The sequence below is a fragment of the Desmodus rotundus genome, chromosome X (assembly GCF_022682495.2).
Source record: "Desmodus rotundus isolate HL8 chromosome X, HLdesRot8A.1, whole genome shotgun sequence".
NCBI lineage: Eukaryota > Metazoa > Chordata > Mammalia > Chiroptera > Phyllostomidae > Desmodus > Desmodus rotundus.
This window is the reverse complement of record NC_071400.1, coordinates 79,844,592-79,866,663: the sequence shown is the minus strand read 5'-3', so window position 1 is coordinate 79,866,663 and position 22,072 is coordinate 79,844,592. Positions and strand designations below refer to the sequence as shown.

The 22,072-nt window shown below is 40.8% G+C and overlaps 1 protein-coding gene and 1 pseudogene across 1 annotated transcript; both read left to right on the top strand.

Moving 5' to 3' along the window:
- The first annotated feature begins 3,677 nt into the window (after nt 1-3,677).
- On the top strand, nt 3,678-5,699 carry LOC139440529 (putative protein FAM47D). The gene has a single exon (XM_071220266.1). It carries the CDS (start codon nt 3,678-3,680, stop codon nt 5,697-5,699), a length of 2,022 nt encoding a protein of 673 aa, XP_071076367.1.
- A 2,066-nt stretch (nt 5,700-7,765) lies between these two features.
- On the top strand, nt 7,766-8,669 carry LOC112302035 (small ribosomal subunit protein RACK1-like; annotated as a pseudogene).
- Nucleotides 8,670-22,072: the final 13,403 nt, after the last annotated feature.

Here is a 22,072-nt window from a genome sequence, read left to right as displayed (position 1 = left end):
AAAGAAGCATAATGTCTAAATCACAAGAAACTATACTCTTCTCATCCCAGAACCAATCAGACAATATCTAGAAAATAACTACAACTTTGTTTTGGCTGCCATTTTCAATGTTTGGATAAAATGAAGAATAACCTACCATGTGAGAACTTCAAGAGATGGCTATTAGAAGATAGAAAAATCTCAAACATGGGAAGGGAGGGTAGACATTGCTTCCGATTGTAGAAAGAGAACCATGCAGACAACTCCACCATAGGAGGGGATTACAGTTCATATGAGAAGGGACACTTTCACAGAGTACTGGCATCCCCAGTGTGTAGTCTGCCTTCCCATCTTCCAGAGCCTGCCCTTCTGAGGTTGTTTAGACAGAAGCCAATCACCATCTGCAAAGCCCAGTGTGGAAAAATTTACCTTTGTCTCTATGCGTCTAACTAAAGGATGTTAATGCCATCGCATAAACAGAGGTTATACTTCAACCCTCCACATGAATCAACATCACTTAACTACTCTCCTTCCTACCAACTTGAAAGAAAAAATAGGCATAACAAACTGAACATTTGCCAGAGATTTTGAAAAAGTTTTCTTGTAAGCTTAGAAAATAATTGAGCTTGGAACTAAATTTTAGCCACAATTCATGATTCTTTTGTGTGGTCACTACCATCTCCAACTTCCCTCGCCGATACTTTAGAACAGAGAACCGTTCCTAAACCAGAATTTGGTCATTCCCTCGCTTTATTGGGAAAGGTACAAAAATAACAGCTTCTTGAGAGAACCAAGATGGCGGCGTAGGTAGACACACTGCGCCTCCTCGCACAACCAGAACTGACAGAGAATCGAACAGCAAGGGGGACCAACACCAAGGAAACAGAAAATAATCATTCATCCAGACTGGTAGGAGGGGCGGAGACGGCACTGGGGTGGAGAGGACTCGCGTGGCTGTGGCGGGACTGAGACTGGCGGAGTGTGGGACAAATGGCGCAGGCAGTCTGGGCACTAGCAGACCCTGCGGCCCCACATTTGCACAGATAAACCCAGAGGGCCGGACTCAGAGTGGCGGAGAGTGGAGAGTGGGGCAGGCAGAGTGGCAGGTAGCACCTTGCGGCACCACATTCGCCCACAGATAAACCAGACGGACGAACGGCGGGCAGAGAAGCAGACCACTGCGCAACCCAGGGCTCCAGCTCGGGGAAATAAAGCCTCAAACCTCTGACTGAAAGCGCCCCTGGGGGTTGGGGCGGCAGGAGAGACTCCCAGCCTCACAGGAGAGGTTGTTGGAGAGACCCACAGGGGCCTAGGGTGTGCACAGGCCCACTTACTCGGGAACCAGCACCAGAGTGGCCCAGTTTGATTGTGGGTAGCGGAGTGAAAGACTGAAATCCGGAGGAGAGTGAAGCGGGCACCATTGCTCCCTCTCGGCCCCGCCCCCACGTACAGCGTCACAGTGCTGTGACCAGCATTACCCCACCCCGGTGAACACCTAAGGCTCCGCCCCTTAAAGTAACAGACACACCAAGACAAACAAACAAAAAAAAATGGCCCAAATGACAGAACCCTTCAAAGCTCCAGAAAAAATACAACTAAGCGAGGAAGAGATAGCCAACCTATCGGATGCACAGTTCAAAGCACTGGTTATCAATATGCTCACAGACTTGGTTGAATCTATTCGAAAAACAGATGAAAAAATGAAGCCTATGCTAAGAGAAACAAAGGAAAATGTACAGGGAACCAATAGTGATGAGAAGGAAACTGGGACTCAAATCAATGGTATGGACCAGAAGGAAGAAACAAACATCCAACCAGAAAAGAATGAAGAAACAAGAACTTGGAAAAATGAGGAGAGGCTTAGGAACCTCCAGGACACCTTGAAACGTTCCAACATCCGAATTACAGGGGTGCCAGAAGGAGAAGAGGAAGAACAAAAAATTGAAAACTTATTTGAACAAATAATGGAGAACTTCCCCAGTCTGGCAAAGGAAATAGACTTCCGGGAAGTCCAGGAAGCTCAGAGAATCCCAAAGAAGCTGGACCCAAGGAGGAACACAACAAGGCACACCATAATTACATTACCCAAGATTAAACGCAAGGACCTACATCCAAGATTACTGTATCCAGCAAAGCTATCATTTAGAATGGAAGGGAGGATAAAGTGCTTCTCAGATAAGGTCAAGTTGAAGAGGCTCATCATCACCAAGCCCTTATTATATGAAATGTTAAAGGGAGTTACCTAAGAAAAAGAAGATCAAAAATAGGAACAGTAAAAATGACAGCAAACTCACAGTTATTAATGACCACACATAAAACAAAAACGAGAGCAAACTAGGCAAACAACTAGAACATGAGGGTTGTCAATAAGGGAGTGGGAGGGGGAGAGGGGGGTAAAGGTACAGAGAATAAGTAGCATAGATGATAGGTGGAAAATAGACAGGGGGAGGGTAAAAATAGTGTAGGAAATGTAGAAGCCAAAGAACTTATAAGTATGACCCATGGACATGAACTATGGGGGGGGAACGTGGGAGGGAGGGGGGGTGGGCAGGATGGAGTGGAGTGGGGGGGGGAATGGGACAACTGTAATAGCATAATCAATAAATATATTAAAAAAAAAAAAAATAACAGCTTCTTCAACAAAAAGAAGTACCTTTGCCTTTTGTTATTCACTCTACCAGCAATTCCAATATTTCATTGCACCTATGAACAGAACAGAATGTTCAGAGAAGGCTCACTGTTCAGTCTGCTCCCTCTGCACGAAGAAGGCAGAAATGGCTTACTCAACCATGATAGACTCCGCAGGAAGTAAAGTCACAGCCCCACTTTACCCAAACGTTAACCATTTAGTGGTTTTCCTTGGCTTTAATCTTGAATCATTCTGTGTGTGTGTGTGTGTGTGTGTGTGTGTGTGTGATTTTCCCTTGCTAATTCAATGTATCTTGTGTCTCAATGACTTTGGTAAGAACAAAAAAAATTATTTTTTTATTGTTGTTCAGCTACACTTGTCCCACCTTTTCCCCCATTGCTCTCCCCTTCCCTGTTGCCCCAACTCCCGCAATCAATCCCCCCCATTGTGTGTGCCCATGAGTCCTCTATTCCTGTTCCTTAACCCCTCCTCTTCTTTCCCCTGTTATCCCCACCCCCTGTCCCCTCTGGTCCCTGTCAGTTTGTTCTTTATTTCCATGTCTCTGGTTCTATTTGCTGTTTGTAAAACATAATTGATCTTGACTGCTGAGGTTTTTTTGGTGCCACCTTAAACCCCACCCACATATGGGCAAATATTAAAACCTGATGGCTGTGAGTATTTATGGGAAAAACACGTATCAGATGCTCCCACCATTCAATTCCTAAAATTCACCCAAGAGAAATGAAAGGATGGGTACAAAGATCTGAATACATGAAATATTTGTGGCAGCTTGATTTGCAATAGCCTCACACTGGAAATGACCCAAAAGTTCATCAAAAGGTGAGTGGATAAACATACTGTGGGGTGTCCATACACTGGAACAGTTCTCTACCACGACAAAGAACGCATCTTTCCGGCCCATCTGGGAAGAAGGCAGGATGCACAGCGAGCCTGCGTTGCCCAGCTACCAGAGAGATTCCAGCAGCACCCGGTAACGGTCGCCTAGCAACCGGAGCGGCTAGGACAACAAAGCGCTGAAGCCGCTGGTCGCCTTGGGGCCAGCGGCGCTATGGCGGACAAGAAGAGGCTGTTTCAACCGCAGTTCAAAGAGAAGTGGCTGTTCGGGATGGAGCCTCTGGAGCCCATACCCCTGGGCCCACATTGTAAGCGCTGGTACAAGACAAGAGACAAGTTACCTACCAACTATTTGGCAAAGCACAGGAACAGGCTTCTGAAGTGCACCATGGACTGCCGGCGGTGGCTATGTGTGAGATCGGGGCTGGACAATTTCAGAATGGGCTGCCCACCTGCTGATAATCTGATCATTCGTGGCCCTAGGGAGGGCTTTCTCCCCACGACTGCTCATAGAGTTCCCCGACCTCCCCTGAGAAAGACTCAGAACAAGCTGCCCGAAGGAGCAGAACTGCTTTCCAAGCTCTTACCAGCCCAGCAAACACGGAAGGCTTTTGTAGAGGACGTCAAAGCCAACCTGACCCAGCATCCCTTGGCTCGATACCCGGATCTGAAGAAAATTCTATCTCCAGACGTCTTATTAATGGTGCTGGAAGAGATTGATCCTGACAAGAAGCTGGAGGACACCTGGGCTTATTGTGAGGGCATGAAGGACAGAAAGAAGTCCCCCACAAAGCTTTGTGAAAAACGCCCTGAGGAAGTCAACCCAGAACCTCCCAAACCAAGTCAACCTGGCACCTCCCAGCCAACTCAACTGGGTACCTCCCGACCAAGTCAACCTGGGACTTCCTGGCAAAGTCAACCTGGGACCACCCAGCAAAGTCAACCTGAGACCTCTGGGCAAAGTCAACTGGGACCTCCCAACCAAGTCAACCTGGGACCTCCCAGCCAAGTCAACCAGGGCCTCCCAAGCAAGTCAACTTCGGACCTCCTGGCCAACTCAACTGGGGACCTCCTGAACAAGTCAACCGGGGACCTCCTTGCTAACTCAACTGGGGACCTCCCAGCTAAGTTAACCAGAGACCTCCCAAGCAAGTCAACCAGGGACCTCCCAGCCAAGTTAACCTGGGAACAACTGGTCAAGTCATCCTGGGACCTCCTGGCGAAGTCAACCAGGAACTCCCGGCCAAGTCAACCCATACCTCCCAAGCAAGTCAACCGGGGACCTCCCAAGCGAGTCAACCGGGGACCTCCCAAGCGAGTCAACCGGGGACCTCCCAAGCAAGTCACCCGAGAACCTCCCGGCCAAGTCACCCCGGGACCTCCTGACCAAGTCAACCAAGGACCTCCTGATCAAGTCAACCAGGGATCTCCCGGCCAAGTCACCCCAGGACCTCCCGACCAAGTCACCCCAGGGCCTTCTGACCAAGTCAACCAGGGACCTCCCGATCAAGTCAACCAAGGATCTTCCAAAGACTCTTTCCTATCATATTTAATGAAGTTGCTTCCTGAGGAAGAGGAAGAAAAGTCAAGCACAAAGGCCATTTCCAAATGTCCTAATCCTTACGGATATATAGAGGTTAATGTTGGTGGATTCTCCAGATGGACTGATACTTTTGGAGACGTGGACATTGATGAAAAGTTCATCACAAACCACTCTGAAATTGATGACAAGTGCACACCTACCCATAATGTGGACAAAATAAAGAAAGTAACCCAGATCCCTGTGGAACTAAACTACAGTGAAGAGCTAGATGACATTAAGAACAGAGAATTTGCCCTCCAGGAAGATAACTGGGAGAGAAAACTCATGAAACTACCTGATCCTTATACACCCGAGTGGGTGAAGATAAGGTATGGAGAATGGTACCTGAACCCCAAGACCTCAATAAAGCAAATAAGTGACGACCCCTGGATCGACCCCAAAGTCTTAAAAGAACAGAAATATCAGAGTCATACAAGGGATCTTGAACCGGACATTCTTGATGATCTTTATGGACCAATTGCCTTCAAAGATTTCATTGTAAGCAAGGGCTACAGGATGCCAGGTGTGCTTGAGAAGTTGTTTTTGAGGAAGAAATGGACTTATGATTCTGTTAAGACTCCTGTAGACCGAGTAATGAAACTCCTCTCAAAAGTACCTGATGATACATCTGATGATACACCTGATGATGATTAGACAATTTTCTATTTACTACTTACTTGGCTATTCTCTCTCTCTCATGTTAACATACATCAGAATTCATGATAAATGTCTCACAGTGTATGTATAACTTTGATTCTACAGCATCTTAAATTTAACACCTAATGCTAAGAAAAATTTCTAAATGAGCTTCTGCTTGGGTTCATCAATATTTTATGTATTTTACCAACTATGAAATCAATATTCACAGATAGTATTCTCACATTTTTATAACATTGTGACTATTACACTCTTATATCAATTATTTGTGAAAAAATAAATAAATAAAGCCATAACTAAAAGTCTTACTGACTAAAAGATCTTGTTATGTCAGCTACAACATAGGGTGAATCTCAAAATAATTGTGCAGAATAAAAGAAAGTTAGTCTCATTCAATAAAGATAATACTTTGGATAGTAAATTGATTTAATGTAGCCCAATTATTTAACTGGCTTTGAATTTTTGACTACTGAAACTAAATTAGAAATAAATGAAATTTGTTAGTAATTCAATCAGGAAACTACATAGATTAAACTTTGTTGAAACTTGTACTTTTTTCTTTTGATTTTTTTATTGTTGCTCAATTAAAGTTGTCCCCATTTCCCATTACTCTCCCCTGCCCTACCCACCCCACACCTCCCACATTCAACCCTCCCCCCTCCCATTGTCTGTGTCCATGGGTCCTTTATACAAGTTCCTTGACTTGACCATTTTCCCTCTATGCCCTGTTATTCCCCTCCCCCCTCCCCTTTGGTCACTGTCAGTTTGTTCTTTATTTCCATGTCTTTGGTTCTTTTTTTTTTTTTTTTGCTTGTTTGTTTGTTTTGTTGATTACGTTCCACTTCTAGATGAGACCATATGGTATTTGTCTTTCACTGCCTAGCTTATTTCAATTAGAATAATGTTCTCCAGTTCCATCCATGTTTAAAAAGAGACGCATAAGTATTTGCTTACATATCCTATTAGTAAAAATACATGACTCCCCTCATCTCTCTCTAAATATCACACATCTTACTTCAAGAGTCATGGTTTCAAGGACCTTCTGCCATTTGTGAGTTAAACAAACATGAATATTGTCACAGCCATTCTTACTGTTGATGCAGATCATTTACAGCACCTGCTGGAATGTCTTATCTTCCTTTCATTGACCCTGTCCTCTTCCAATCTCCCTCCACCTGTACTGAAGCCAGAATGATATTTTCAAACCTGTGGGTCCAATGAAGTCCCACTTTACTTAAAATGTTTCAATACTTTACATTCCTCAAAGGATCACCCCGACCATATATGCGCTTACCTACCCCTTCAGATTTGTATCCCCATGTCCCACTGCTATTGGTTACTATTTCCTGCAACCATTAGCCTTTCCATCTGGAGCCTCCTCCTCTGATACTCTCCTGCCCACCATGAGAAACAAAACACTTCATCCTTCAGGTTAATTCAGACAATTTAGTCAGACAGGGCTACACTGACTCCAGTTTAAGTCAAAGTTCTTCACTATCAGTCCTCATAAAAACCATATATATGTGTGTATATATAGATAGATAGATATAAATATACTGTATATGATCTACAGTTTAACAATATTCCCCCATTTCAAATTACTCTACCACTACCTACAGAAGTGCTCAGGTTGATAAAAGTAAAATATTATACTTACTTCCTGCAAATTCCTTAGCTCAATCTGATTCTAAAGTCATAAGGAGAAACTTATTTTCTACCTGACTGGATACAGAGAGTAAGTTTGGGATACTAAATTTAGTAGCTGTTGTTGCCAGTGTTTAATGTTTTTAAACATTTAACCGTTGAACAAAAGATTGATATTATACCTTCTACTCTTTTTATTCAAAATGGAAGTTCAGCTAATGTTCATAAAATATTTAATACCATTTCAAATGGCTGAAACCAAGAGATTTTGTTATGAGAAGAACAACTTTAGAAATCTATCTTTAATTCATCACACAAGACCCAGCATCCTGGAGGTGTGTTCTTGGATGCATTATAATTAAGTTAATCATGGTGGCTGTCTCCTGGCTGGGGCGACACCTGCACCCACCACAACTGAACAGATGACCCTTCATGGCACCCTCAAGGGCCACAATAACTGGATGACCCAGATTTCTACTACTCCTCAGTTCCCAGACATGACACTGTCCACCTCTCAAGACAAGACCATCAGTATGTGGAAGCTGATGAGGGATGAGACCAAATACGGCATCCCACAGCGTGCTCTTCGTGGTCACCCCCACTGTTAGTGATGTGGTCATCTCCTCAGATGGCCAGATTGCCCTCTCTGGCTCCTGGGATGGAACCGCTCACCTCTGGAATCTCACAATGGGCACCACCATACGCTGATTTGTAGGCCATACCAAGGATGTGCTGAGTGTGGCCCTCTTCTCTGACAACAGATTGTCTGTGGTTCCTGAGATTAAACCATCAAGCTGTGGAATACTCTGGCTGTATGCAAATATACTGTCCAGGATGAGAGCCACTGAGAGTGGGTGTCTGTGTCCGTTGCTCACCCAACAGCAACAACACCATCATGTCCTGTTGCTGGGACAAGCTGGTCAAGCAATGGGGCCTGGCATACTGCCAGCTGAAGACCAATCCCATCAGCCACACAGGGTATCTGAACACCATGACTGTCTCTCCAGATGGATCTCCCTACATTTCTGAAGTCTGGGATGGCCAGGCCATGCTGTGGGACCTCAGTGAAGGCAAGCACCTTTGTACACTTGATGGCGGGCACATCATCAACACCCTGCGCTTCCACCCTAATCGCTACTGGCTCTGTGCTGCCACAGGCATCAGCATCAAGATCTGGGACTTGGAGAGCGAGATCATTGTTGATGAGTTGAAGCATGAAGTTAGCAGTACCAGCAGCAAGGTGGAGCCACCCCAGGGCAGACTCCCTCCGCCGGCTATACAGACAACCTCGTGCGGGCGTGGCAGGTGACCCTCGGCACATAGGAATATCTGCCAGAGCTCTAAAAATTTTTTTTTTAAAAACTGTTTTCCTGACTTTTAAAACACAATCATGGATATAATAGTTGTGATTTATTTGAATGTATCTATCGACTTAAATGAATTTCCCAAGCCATATATATCTGTAGTCAATTTATCTATTCTTAGACTTGACTGATATTCAGAATAGGATAATCACTTCAGATGAAACTAGATACAGTGTTCATAAAGGTTACATCCAAGTTCTGGGATCCCGCATGGAAAGCACATATTTTTCTGTATGCACTGACACAGCCTTTAAAACGATGATCTCATGAAATTAAGGGACTCGCAAATATTCTTTAGGTGCACAGCTTTGAAGTAGGTAGAAAAGTGGATGAAAGAAGACAAAAGTCAGAAATTATGTTTTCTCTTCCTTTTCTACTAAACTTCAGTGATTTCACATTTGTCTCTCAAACATTTTATTTTCAGCTAAAGTACGCTAGCTACCAAAAACTGATCCCTGATATAACTCAAGAGGTGCGCAGTGGCAGTTGGAAAGGAAAGTATAAGGTAATTAGGTCAAAAGAAACCAAGCTGAATATCAATTGTGATTTTCAGTCACAATTACATATTATACTAGATTTGTCTATGACAAAATAGCAGGAAGAGGCAAAAGTAGGTTTACAGTTGTCAGTACAAGAAACACAGAGTTTATTCTTTTTTAAGAATGGGTTATTCTTTTTAAAAAACGGTTTGAAATGTTTTAAGATAGTTTTTTTAAAGATTTTATTTTTACTTTTTTTTAGAGAGGACAGAGGGAGAAAAACATCACTGTGTGGTTCCCTCTCGTACTCCCCCTACTGGGGGCCTGGCCTGAAACCCAGGCATGTGTGCTGACTGGGAATCGAACCAGTGACCCTTTGGTTTGCAGGCTGGCACTCAATGCACTGAGCCACACCAGCCAGGGCTTTATTCTTGTATTATTTATTAATTATTGTATTATTCACCATAGGAACAACTGCAAACCTACTTTTGCCCATCCCTGTACATACACTTCTTTGCCAGAGCTATTTTTTACTAGGAAAATTCAGCCAAATTGTAACAAAAGAGTTAGTTTCTGAAATTAAACACAAAATATACCCTGACCAGTGTGGCTCAGTCGGTTGGGTGCCATCCCTTGAAGACAAATGTCATCGGTTGGATTCCCAGTCAGGGCACATGCCTGGGTTATGGGTTTGGTTCCTGGATGGGGCACATGCAGGAGGAAATCAGTTGATGTTTCTCTCTCATACCGATGTCTGTCTCCCTATCTTTCCCCCTGCCTTCCCCTCTCTCTAAAAATAAATAAATAAAATATTTTTAAAAACACCAAATATAAATGTTAAAAATTAGCATTAAATACTTCTTATAGATGTATCATGTGGGGAACGAACATTGCTCAATTAAGGTACTACACTGAAGACTAACATCTCACATTAAGTGCCACCAGAAAAAACCTTTCCTTCCAATGGGGACAGGAGGCTCTTTATGCAGTGGGATACCTGAAGAAAGAGTCAATTAGTCTGTTCTTAGGGGCCATGCTGTAAGTCTCACAACTCAAGAAACTGAAGTACTGTCATTCTGAGATGTACATGGAAATTCAGTATTCTGTGCAAACACCAAATTCACATCTCTTGCCTTAGCTTCCTCTGAGGTATATGCTCAAAACTAAGAGGACGGACCTAGCTGGTGTGGCTCAGTGGACTGAGCACCGACCTATGAACCAAAGGGTTGCTGGTTCAATTCCCAGTCAGGACACATGCCTGTATTGCAGGCCAGGCATCCAGTAGGGGGCGCACAAGAGGCAACCACACATTGATGTTTCTCTGTCTTTCTCCTTCCCTTTTTCTAAAAATAAAATTAAGTACAATCTTTAAAAAAATGAGAGGAGGATAAAAGGCTCATAACAATATTTATTTTTGCCTGTCTGTTTTATAGTAAACTTTTCATGTGTTAAATGCATATTTTATCTAACTCCAGTCACAGAAATGGGTTTATATTCATTTATACTCTCCAATCTAAACCTAAATGGGCAATTGTATAAATTTACAAACCATTTACCTAGATGAGAGTTTAATCTGAGATTTATGATTTCAAACTTTTAAAATTTGACTTCCAACAGTACAGAATTTAATTACTTACAAGCCTCCTAAATACGAAGACTCTGCATTTATAAGGTCTATTATGAATGTGCATTTTTTCAGGATTTCCAATCTTCTCTCCCCGTAAACCCCACTCTCCCACCACTGTGATTTAAGAACATTCATACGCTCTCCATTACCCATGAGTTCAGGTCTAAAGCATGCCTTTGGAGATCTGCCTTCTATAATCTGATCCTAGTCTACTTTGGACCTTATGTACCACTACTTCTAGATATGTAAAAGCCCCACTTTCTAGTTTATCACCAAAATATATCATTTAATTCCTTGCATCTTCATAAAGTGCTTATCCCATCTATTTGATCCTGAATGGTCTCCCCGTCAATAATTTCCCATCTACCCCCGCCCTTTATTATAACCAAAGCAAATCACATCTTCTAATTGTGTCATAGTGCTCCGCCTCTGTTTCTTAGCTCATGTGAGGACAACTATTTGTTACATCCTTATTATTAAGAATCCATATTGTAGTTGGAGACACCTATGTTTCATATATTATTTCATTCAATCCTTTTATTTTTTTCTAGAACAAAGCAAGTTTTACATAGGTAGAGGAAAAGAAAGAGGCCGGGCACAGGTTCCAGTGTGAAAAAGGCAAAAAGCACGTGTCCAAGTGGACAGGGGCCAACTCAAGAGTGAGTTGTACCTCATTCAATCCTTCAAACAATGAAATGAAAGGATGGCTGTTCTCAGGTTAAAAAACATGAAAATATGAGCTGAGAAGTAACTTCCTCAAGGTCAAAAATTGCTCATGCAGAGGAGCTGTGATATGATCCAAGACCTCTTTGACGATAAAGGTGTGCCCTTGTCCATATACCCAAAGAGGTCTCACCCACTCAGTGGGACTTCCATTTTGATTTGCTAAATTTGCTTTGTTGTTGTTCTCAATTCATTTTATGTGGGTAATCTCCCATCAGCTAGATTCTGATTAGTCAAAAGAACTGTTTGAAATTCTTCTTCATAGTTCCCAGAACATGGAAAGTGTTTTAAAAAGTCATGGAACCATTAACTTCTAAAAAGATCACATTGAGTCGACATGTGTCATTTTTTGCTTATTTCTTGGATTTCATCAATAGCAAAGTACAGCGATTCATTAGGAAACAAAATAAAAGGTAAAATTCACATGGAACCGGTTCTAAACCTCACTGTGAAAAAGTTCATATTTCCCCTGTATACCTCAGTTTCCTTATTGGTAAAATTAGCTTAATGCTAAAATCATTTCTACTTTGAGCCAAATTTCCAGGGTCATTGGACAGCACAAATAAAATTAATTTAAACAGATTTTAATATAAAATATTATAAAGAAATAAAGAACTGTTATTAACTCTGATATAGTTTTAATTTAAAAAACTTCATTTGCCATCTGTGTTAATAAGTAGGGGACTTAAATCTATTCATGGCTTTACTTCTCAAATTGTGCAAGAAATTTACAGAGCTGTAAACAATTTTTACACTGACATGCCATAAATGTACATCGCCATTAAAAGCCAAGCAAATATTATATATACTGTTATCAATTTTTGACTTTCAATATCAGAATATACATTATGCTAAATATTTATAATAATTATTTTTTCAAAGATTCTCATTATATAGTATATGTGACAAATGATACATTGATAGTACAAATTAAGGCTTTGTACTTAGTTTTTGTTTCGATGTCTTTATTTAATTTGTAATATCCGGTGGTTAAAAAAAAAAAAAAAAAGCTCCAGTCGTCTTTGAGAGCTTGACTTTCTCCTTTGATTTTTGTACTTTGTTTATGAGAAAAAAAAGAACTACTTATGGAAGTGCAGTATTTCATATTTCAGTAATCAATCAAAAGCAATAAATACTGCACAACCAGCATCTTAAGAATGCACTTAGGTATCTTATTGATCCCCAGAACATTAAACCTCTTACCAGTGTCACGACGATATTGTGCTCTTGGATGAATATGCTGTTTGCTCCTAGTGAGTTGATTTTATAAAGAGCTGCGTTCACATAAGCAAGGGCAAAATTACACCAAAAGATGAATCCTGTAACTGCCTCTAAATGCATTTTAGAAAAGTTTTATTTTATTATCTTTGTGGGATATAGCATACATATGCTATATTTCCCTATAAGACCTTTAATATTTCACAAAGAATGAATTTATAATTTAATATATACATCCACTTCTACTACTGCATTTGGAAGTTGCCAAATTTGGCTAATATGAAATTATCCATAAACAAAATAAAGTTCAGTAGCCTATATGGATCCTGTAGAGATATTTTCAATATTACATATGCAATAAATGTTGTATTATCTGAATTTGATACAAATTTATCCATAGTATTCCACTGCAAATATAAATAAAGCGTACCCTCTCAGTGAATTACATTTGAAATCTGTCAATTTGGGGAAGGAAGAAAAGTTACAATCAGTTCTGCTATAATAGTTGTTTTGAGCACACAAATTTGTTTCAATGTGATTGATATATCAGGGAACAATATAAGCATAACACCAATTACATGGTGGATTTGTGCAATTTATTCCATGAGAACTACTAGGTGAACTCAGAAAACTGCATCTCAGCAAATGGGAACAAGGCAAGAATACACAACACATGCGCAATACAACTCAGACATACACCAGCTACGTTGGTTCACGTCCATCCACACCTGGGTAAGAACACTTTACTTCTGATTTCAGATATCCCACCTTCTATTATTTTACAGTAACTAACAAGTGCAAATCTGTCCCATAATCACTTCTGCAAGTACTCTCAATTTTTTCAGGATGCATTAAATGCTATTCTAGGAACTACTGCGCAGTGAAAAAGTGCATAATTAAAAACACATGCTCTACTGGGCTGATAAATTTTAGTAACTTATTTTAGTAATGCCGTAAAGGTTAGAATGTTTTGAGTGTAAATATATCACAAGATATACCAAAAATATAATTAAAACAGAACAATAACATGAGATATTCTTCGTTAATTTAAATATGGATGTTTCAAGAACATAAAGTTTATAACCTGGAAGTCGATGATCACATATTTAAAAATTCTATTATAGAATAGTGACCCAATTTGAAAACAACAGGAAAAGGTCACAGATATCAGCACATATATTTTATTCAACTCTTATGAATATACACTTTCCCAAAGAAGATATACAGATGGCCAGCAGATACATGAAAAGATGCATGGCATCACTAGTTATAGGGAAAACGCAAATCAAACCTGCAATGAGATTCCATCTCACACCTGTTAAAATGGCTCTTATCAAAAAGAGAAGTAATGACAAGTGCTGGAAAGGATGTGGAGAAAAGGTAACGCCCGTCACCCACTGCTGAGAATATAAATTGTTGCAGCCACTATAGAAAACACTATGGATTTTCTCAAGAAATTGAGAATAGAGCTCCCATATGACCCAGCAATCCCTCCCTTGGGTACCTACCTGAAAATTTTTGAAAATCCTTATTTGTAAAGCTATATGTAACTCTGTGTTCACTGCAGCATTATTCACAGTGGCCAAAAAATGGAAACAACCTACAGTAAGCATCCTTTGATGGATGATCCGATAAAGAAAATGAGGTACATATTGCCCTGACTGGTGTAGCTCAGTTAACCAGGGTATTGTCCCGCAAAGGAAAAGTTTGATACTTCGATTCTCTGTCAGGGTACATGCCTGGGTTGCAGCCTGGTTAGGGTGTGTACAAGAAGTGATCGATTGATATTTCTCCCATCGATATTTCTCCCCCCTTCCCCTCTAAGAATAAATAAATAATTTTTTTAAAAGATGTGTTACATATGTATAGTAGAATATGACTCAGCCATAAAAATGGAAATATTGCCATTTGCAACAACATGAATGGATCTTGAGGGTGTTGTGCTAAGTGAAATAACGCAGAAAAGGAAAAGGACCGTATGATTTCACTCATGTGTGGAATATAAAATGAAAAGCAACAAATGAACAAAACAAACATAAAAACAAACCAAAAAACCACAAACTCATAGACACAGACAAAAGAATGGTGGTTTCCAGAGGAGAAGAGGGGTGACGGATGGTGAATAGGTTAAAAGAGGACCAAATATATGGGGACAGAAGATTAGACTTTGCATGGGGAACACGCAATAGAGTATACAGATGTCGTAGGTGTATTATAAGGTTGTACATCTGAAATTTATATCATGCTCTTAACTGATGTTATCCCAAAAAGTTTAGTAAAGTTGTTTTATAAGAAACAGTAAGGAATGAGTAGGGGACCCTGATATCTATCCAAAGAAGAAAAAAAAGAAAATACTATTATCTTAAAGTAAAAATTAGCCAAATATTCAGATCCTTCCTTCTAAAGTCCTGTAACATTTTCAGAAAATATTTCATTTAAGAACTTGAAATACAAATTAACGAGCATTCTCTTCTATTGCCATACCTTTCTTTTTTACCCATTTTAAAATATTTACTTATATGGAAATAATATATACTTATTTCATTATTGTTAGGTAAAATAATTCAAATCTTCTTCTCTGATTTCTAATGCGGGTTGAAGACAACATTTTCTTGTTTAATGCAAAATCCAAGGGGTTAATCCAATTTCATCATAATAACTATTAATTTTAATAATTAATAATTATTAATTTTAAAAATAAACTATGAGCACAGTAAAGCATTCATGCGATGTTTACCTTCTGTTTTTATCAAAAGCATTATGGGGGAAATTATATATTTTTCAACGTATTTAAAATGGTAAAACAATTGATCTCTTAATTTCTTTAGCACAGTAAAATTTAATCACGTATTTCAATTTTACAGGTCAGTAACAAAATCAATCACAAAGCAGAAAGTGCTAGATACTTACCAAACTTCATATAATTTTTATTTTTTATTTATAAAGGAATGATTTTACATGTATAATTATCTTTAAAAATAATTTCTTCATTCTATAAATCTCAATTTATTTACCACATAATATACATATGGTAGAAATAAACACAACTATAGAAAGGCTGATCCACCCTTGGAATGTATATGGTATGGTAAATTTATATATTTAATGGCTCTTTAGATTTCCAATGTCTTTTAACTACATTTATATGTAACCAGAGATCATTACAACAGAGAAATTAAATCCTTGTTTTTCCTGCAGTTTTAAATCCTTACCACTTAAAATAAAATTCATTATATTTTCTGTCCCCTACAAGGCCGTACACAATCCCAATATTCCATTTTGTCGTATACCACACTCATCTTTCCCCCCACTTCCCACTCTCCTGCTATCTTTCCTGTGTAAGCCCCTCAGCCTCTGAAAACCATAAAGAGTGACTCTGCAGTCTTCTGAGGTTCCATACAAATTTTTGGACTCTTTCTTCTAGTTCTGTGAAATCCACAAACAAAATAGAAACAGACTCATAGATACAGAGGGGAGGGGTGTTGGGGGAACTGGGTAAAAACAGGTGAAGTGATTAGGCAAAGAAAAAAAACTCAGTAGGCGCAGGGAACAGTAGGGTAATTACCAGAGGGAAAGGAGGATGGGGGAAGTAGAACAGGGTGAAAAGGTCAAAGGATTAAACACACACACAAAATACTCACAGGGAAGACAACAGCATGGTAATTACCAGAGAGGACTGGCTTGGAGGTAGAAGAGAGTAAAGCAGGGACAGATGGTGACGGAAGAAGACTAGACTTGGGGTGGTGAACACACAATACTATATATAGATGATGTGTTATAGAATTGTGCACCTGAAACTTATATAATTTTATTAACCAATGTAACCCCAAAATAAAAAGAAAAAAGAGAACAAAAGCAAACCCAAAGTCTATTTATGTCGAAAAATAAATAAAGACCTGATTAGGCCATTGATTTTTAAAAAAGAAAAATGAGTGACATCCCACATGTATGTTGCAGTGCACAGTGACCCAACACGCTCTAGAATTGAAACTTCTATGTCACCGATAATCAATGTATTTTCAGATTGCAGGCCTGATGGCTAACTGTTTTCTAAAGTCGTCCTAACACTTCATATTGTTACAGAGCACGCAGGGGGTAGTTCACGATAAATTATTACAGAAAGGATTCTCCCCTTTCTGTCTCTGGAGGTTCCCCCAACACACACGCACCTGCTAGGTTCGCAATGCCCGCCACCAGAGGAAAGACGCCTCTCAATGCCAGAGACTGGTGAAGAGGAAAGAAATTATTTATTTAAAAGTTACACAGACTTAGAGTAATGACTTAATGTCTTCATTAAAATACTAAAGTCCTCTAGAATACCCACAGACGCACACAATCCTTCCCTCTCTCTGTGCCCAGTCAGGGGTACCATATCTCAGGAAAAGAAGTAGAAGTCCATGATTCAGGGTCCCGGCATCAGCTGTGTGGCTGCTGCAATCTCCAGTTAATCCAAAGCCATGTGGCACCTTCTCACGGCCCACCAACAAGAGTCCTCTCTCCCCTTTTCTTCTTGGCAAAGTCTCTCCTGCTGCCTAAGCCGCGTGGCAAAAAAAACTCAAAAACCACATGGTCCTCTCTACTCTCCTTCAGAACCATGTGGGCCTCTCCTATTCACTTCAGACCTGCGAGATCCTCTCTATTCACTCCAGAAAATGCGTGGTCCTCTCCTATTCATTTCAGAACCTTGTGGTCTTCTCCCTCCACAGCTGTCACGCCTAGGTTTAAATCCCAGCATGCATCTGACTTTGCAGCCCCATTTCCAACTCCTCCAAAACCCAGTTACACCTGCCAGCATCCTTGTATTCTTCCAGCTTTACTGGGTTGCCATAGTAAGTCCGGGCAGGTGTGGCCCCATGGCACAGAGCCAATCATCTCCAAGCTCTCACACAGGCCCTGTAACCAGGGGGAATTGCTTCCCACTCCCAACTTGCGTGGAATTCGTTCCCATCTCCCTGGCTCAAAGCATGGCCACAGCTACTTAACACATCCATGAAACCAGTTAAAGGTTATAGATATGTTAAATGACCGAGCCAGGGGTTACCTGAAAAGCTGCTGCTACCCAAACAACTCTGAATGGCCCTGTTCCATGTGTCCCATTCCCCTTGGCTCAGGCTTGTGGGGTTGAGGACATCCTATATGTATTTTTCTAATACTTCCAGGACACCTTGAGTTCTGGACCCCATTACAAATCCCTTCTTGGGGCCCTCCTCTTTGCTGCACCCTGATTCAATATTACTTTTAGCAACAACTGAAGCTCCACTTTCTCATTATCACTTGGCATTAACAGGAATTTCTTTTTAAAAAAATTTTTATTGTTGATCAATTACAGTTGTCTACATTTTCTCCCCACCCCTCCAACCTACCCCAGCCAAACTCACCTCCCTCCCCCGCCTCCACCTTCCCCCATGATTTTGTCCATGTGTCCTTTATAGTAGTTCCTGAAAACCCCTCTCCCCACAATCCCCTCCCCACTCCCCTCTGGCGATTGTTAGATTGTTCTTAACTTCAATGTCTCTGGTTATATTTTCTTTGCTTTTTCTTTTGTTGATTATGTTCCAGTTAAAGGTGAGATCCTACGGTATTTGTCCCTCACCACCTGGCTTATTTCACTTACCATAATGCTCTCCAGATTCATCCATGCTGTTGCAAAGGGTATAAGCTCCCTCTTTCTCTCTGCTGCGTAGAATCCCATTGTGTAAATGTACCATTGGTTTCTGATCCACTCATTTGCTGATGGGCACTTAAGTTACTTCCAGTACTTGGCTGGAACATCTATTATATGGATGTTGTTACGTTTCATGTTGTCCTGCATTTCCCTTAACCCCTCTTCATTCTTTCTGAGCCTCTTTTCCTTCTCTTCCTCATTCTCAGTGTTTTTTTCAACCTTGTCCTCCATCTCACTGTTCAGATCCTCTGCTTCATTGAGCCTGCTTTTGATTCCTTCTACTGTGTTCTTCAGTTCCAAAATTGTATTCTTCATTTCCTCTTGGCCCTTGTTGATAGTTTCTAGTTCCTTTTTCATGTTGATATAGTTTGCAGTGAGTTCATTGTAGTTTCCCTGTTGTTTTTGGTAATTCTCTGTGAGCTCATTAAGCTTCCTTATAACCAATTCTTTGAACTCATTATCTGACAGTTGACTTGCCTGTTTTTCATTCAGCATTGTTTCTGAGACTTCCCCCTTTCCTTTCATTTGGGGATTGTTTCTTTGTCTTCCCATTGTTTGTGAGACTCTTCCTGTTTGCCTCTGCTTCTTAAGTTGGTGTGTTCTGACCCCCTGGATTTATGGTGTAAACTTCTGTGATAGAATACCTGTGAGATTCAGTGGCACAGTCTCTTGATCTCCCAGGCTTACTGATCTTGGGCTGTGTTTTATGTTGGCTCTGTGTATGTCTTTGGTTTTTGGCTGTTGTTGGGATTTTCTTTGGTGGGTCCTTCCCACCAGCTGGTTATCTGAGGGTCAGTCTGTCTCCCACCTCTTGTACTCTGTTGTGCAGGTTTGGGCAGGTTGTGTTGGAGGTGGTTCTTCTGTGTGTACAAGGTTTGAGGCTTTTCTCTTGCTCTTGTTCAGTTGTTTATTCTGAGTAATTTCTCCACTATTTAGTTGTATTTCCATATTGGGCTGGGTTGACTTAGTGTGGCTTCCCCTCCCTCCTTCACCTTCTTCTATTCTTATGTCTTGGTGTTTCCTTTGTTGGTGGGTTTCCCCTTCCAGGAGGTATCCTGGTATACCCAGCCTCAACCTACTCTTTTTTATGGTAGCCTCCTCCGGGCTATGGGTGTGCACTCAGAGCCTTCCTTGATTCACATTTTCCCAGTGCCTGTAGTCTCAGTTCCCTCCTAGATGAGGTGTGGACACTACCAGGTCAGTGTGCACAGTCCCTGGTGGGTGCCCACAGTCTCTCGTGGGTACGCACAGTCCCCTGTCGACGCACACACTCCCTGGCCAGGTGGGTGGCTGGGTGGAGAGGAGACTGGAGCTGTTGCTGCAGGGGAATTCCCCAAAGTGCCCCTGAGAGTTTTTCTTTTTGGGAAAATCCTCCTGCTCAATCCTGCCGCCCAGTACAAGCAAGGGCCTGTCCTCTCACACAGCACACTTCTCCAACTAGACCTGGGACTATCCAGGTCATGGTAGCACACGGTCCAACTTTCAACTGCCCCAGCCAGTGCCCACGGAGGTGGGTTTACCACTTAGTCCTTATTCCCCTCCCTGCGACTTCAAGCAACCAGGTCTCTCTTGGTGCTGCTCAAGCCCTGTTCAGCAGGGGAGGGAGCCCGTTAACCTGGCTCTCTCCCAGAGTCATGCGGCAGGCTAAGCAGGGCCGGCAGGGGCAGGCCTGGGGCTGCACTCTCCCTGTTCCCCGGGCTGGTCCCAGGGAACTTTTTGTCCTGAGAAATCCCCTTACCGTCTTTTTCTTTTCAGTGTCCTCTATACATTTTGGTCTCCTATCTTCATAAATGTTGGGGTGCTGTTGGCTGTTCGTTTTGTTCCTCAGTAGATTGGGTAGGTGTTTCATCCAGATGCAGAGGGAAGTTGACTCTGCTCCCACCTATCTCGCTGCCATCTTTTCTAATAGAAACTTCTTAATTTTTGCTGGTCTGATGAGGGTGAAGTGGTATTTTCTTTTGGCTTTAATTGCATTCTGTTTTTATAGGCTTTGGATGTCCCCATTGCAAGTTCCCAATTCTAGTATTTTACCCTTTCTCTATCAGGCATTTTATTTATTTTTAAATTTTTTTATGGTTATTCACCACTCCCCCTGCCCCACCCATCCCCACCTCCCACTCTCAATCCTACCCCCTTTTGGCTTTGTCCATGTGTTCTTTATACATGTTCCTTGATAACCCTTCCCCTTCTTTTCCCGTTACCCCTCTTCCTCCCCTCTGGTTACTGTCAGTTTGTTCCTTATAATGTCTCTGGTTCTATTTTGCTTGCTTGTTTGTTTCGTTGAATAGGTTCCACTTACAGGTGAGATCATATGGTATTTGTCTTTCATCACGTGGCTTATCTCACTTAGCATAATGCTCTCCAGTTCCATCCATGCTGTCAGGAAGGGTAGGAGCTCCTTCTCTATAAGGCTTTTCTTAGGAGTCATTTATATATTCTGGTACTTGTCTCTACTAGGTTATATTTTATTGGAAGTCTCTTGTGCTGCTCATGATTGCTTTTTCTATTTTTAATATTGTCTTTTGATAAACAGAAGGTCAAAAGTTATATAATAATGCAAATTTATTATGATATAAATTAACATGATGTAATAATGTATATTATTTTATACAAATATCTTCCTTTACGTTATTGTTTTTGAAGTCTTTTTAGTAAAATACATGTCTGATGTTAAGTCAAGAAGTTGATGTATATACTCTTCTGAAGTATTTGTGGGTTTAGTTTTCTACCTTTAGGTTTTTAATCCATAGAATTATTTCAATATGTAGTATTATCTATAAGGGGTCAGATTAACTTTTTTATATGGCCAGCAAATTTTCTAACCAATATTTGAGAAAGAACATTCATTATCCACTGCTCTCCAGTGTCACTTCTGCTGAGATCTGTTTCCACGCTCTCTCTCCTGTTTCATTGGTCTGCTTGCCTATCCTAGTGTGAATAACACACCGCCTTGATTACGAGAGTTTTATACAATAATATGCCATGTTGCATTGTAGAAGCTCTTCCTGTTTGTTTTCCTTCAAGAAAGCACGCTTCCTTAAGCCATTTACAGCTTGCTATAAATTTTAGAATTGGACAGCTGAATTGTAAAGCAAAACATAATAAAACAAAACACTGCTTTATGAGTCTTAATTTGCTTGTTTTATGATCAGTTTTCAGGGAATTTTCTTCTTCTGAGCATTTCAATTCATAAACAAAGTAGGTCTGTCCCTCTATTTTTTTCCTTAAATCTCTCTCTAAAGTTTTATCATTTCCTCTGCGATGGTTGTGTACATCTTTTGTTAGATTCTCTTCCAGGTACTTGATGATTCTGACGATATTCTCAATGGTATCTTCAGAGACAATTGCTCTTGGCTGTTTCATTTTCTTCCTTGAGAAAGGATGACACACACTTGGTTCTTTTTTTTTTTGCACATCTAGTTTTTTAAAAATATTATTAAACTTATTGGGGTGACATTGGTTCATAAAATTATATAGGTTTCAAGTATACAATTTTATAATACATCATCAAGTACACAGTTTTATAATACATCATCTGTATATTTCATTGTGTTTACCACCTCAAGTCAAGTTCTCCTGCCATCACAAAATATTTCACCCCTTTACCCTTTACTACCTCCCCCTGCCCTCTCTTTTTTCCCTCTGGTAAC

Coding starts and splice junctions, on each gene's coding strand:
- LOC139440529 (XM_071220266.1), top strand. CDS start 3,678: ATGGCGGACAAGAAGAGGCTGTTTCAACCGCAGTTCAAAGAGAAGTGG.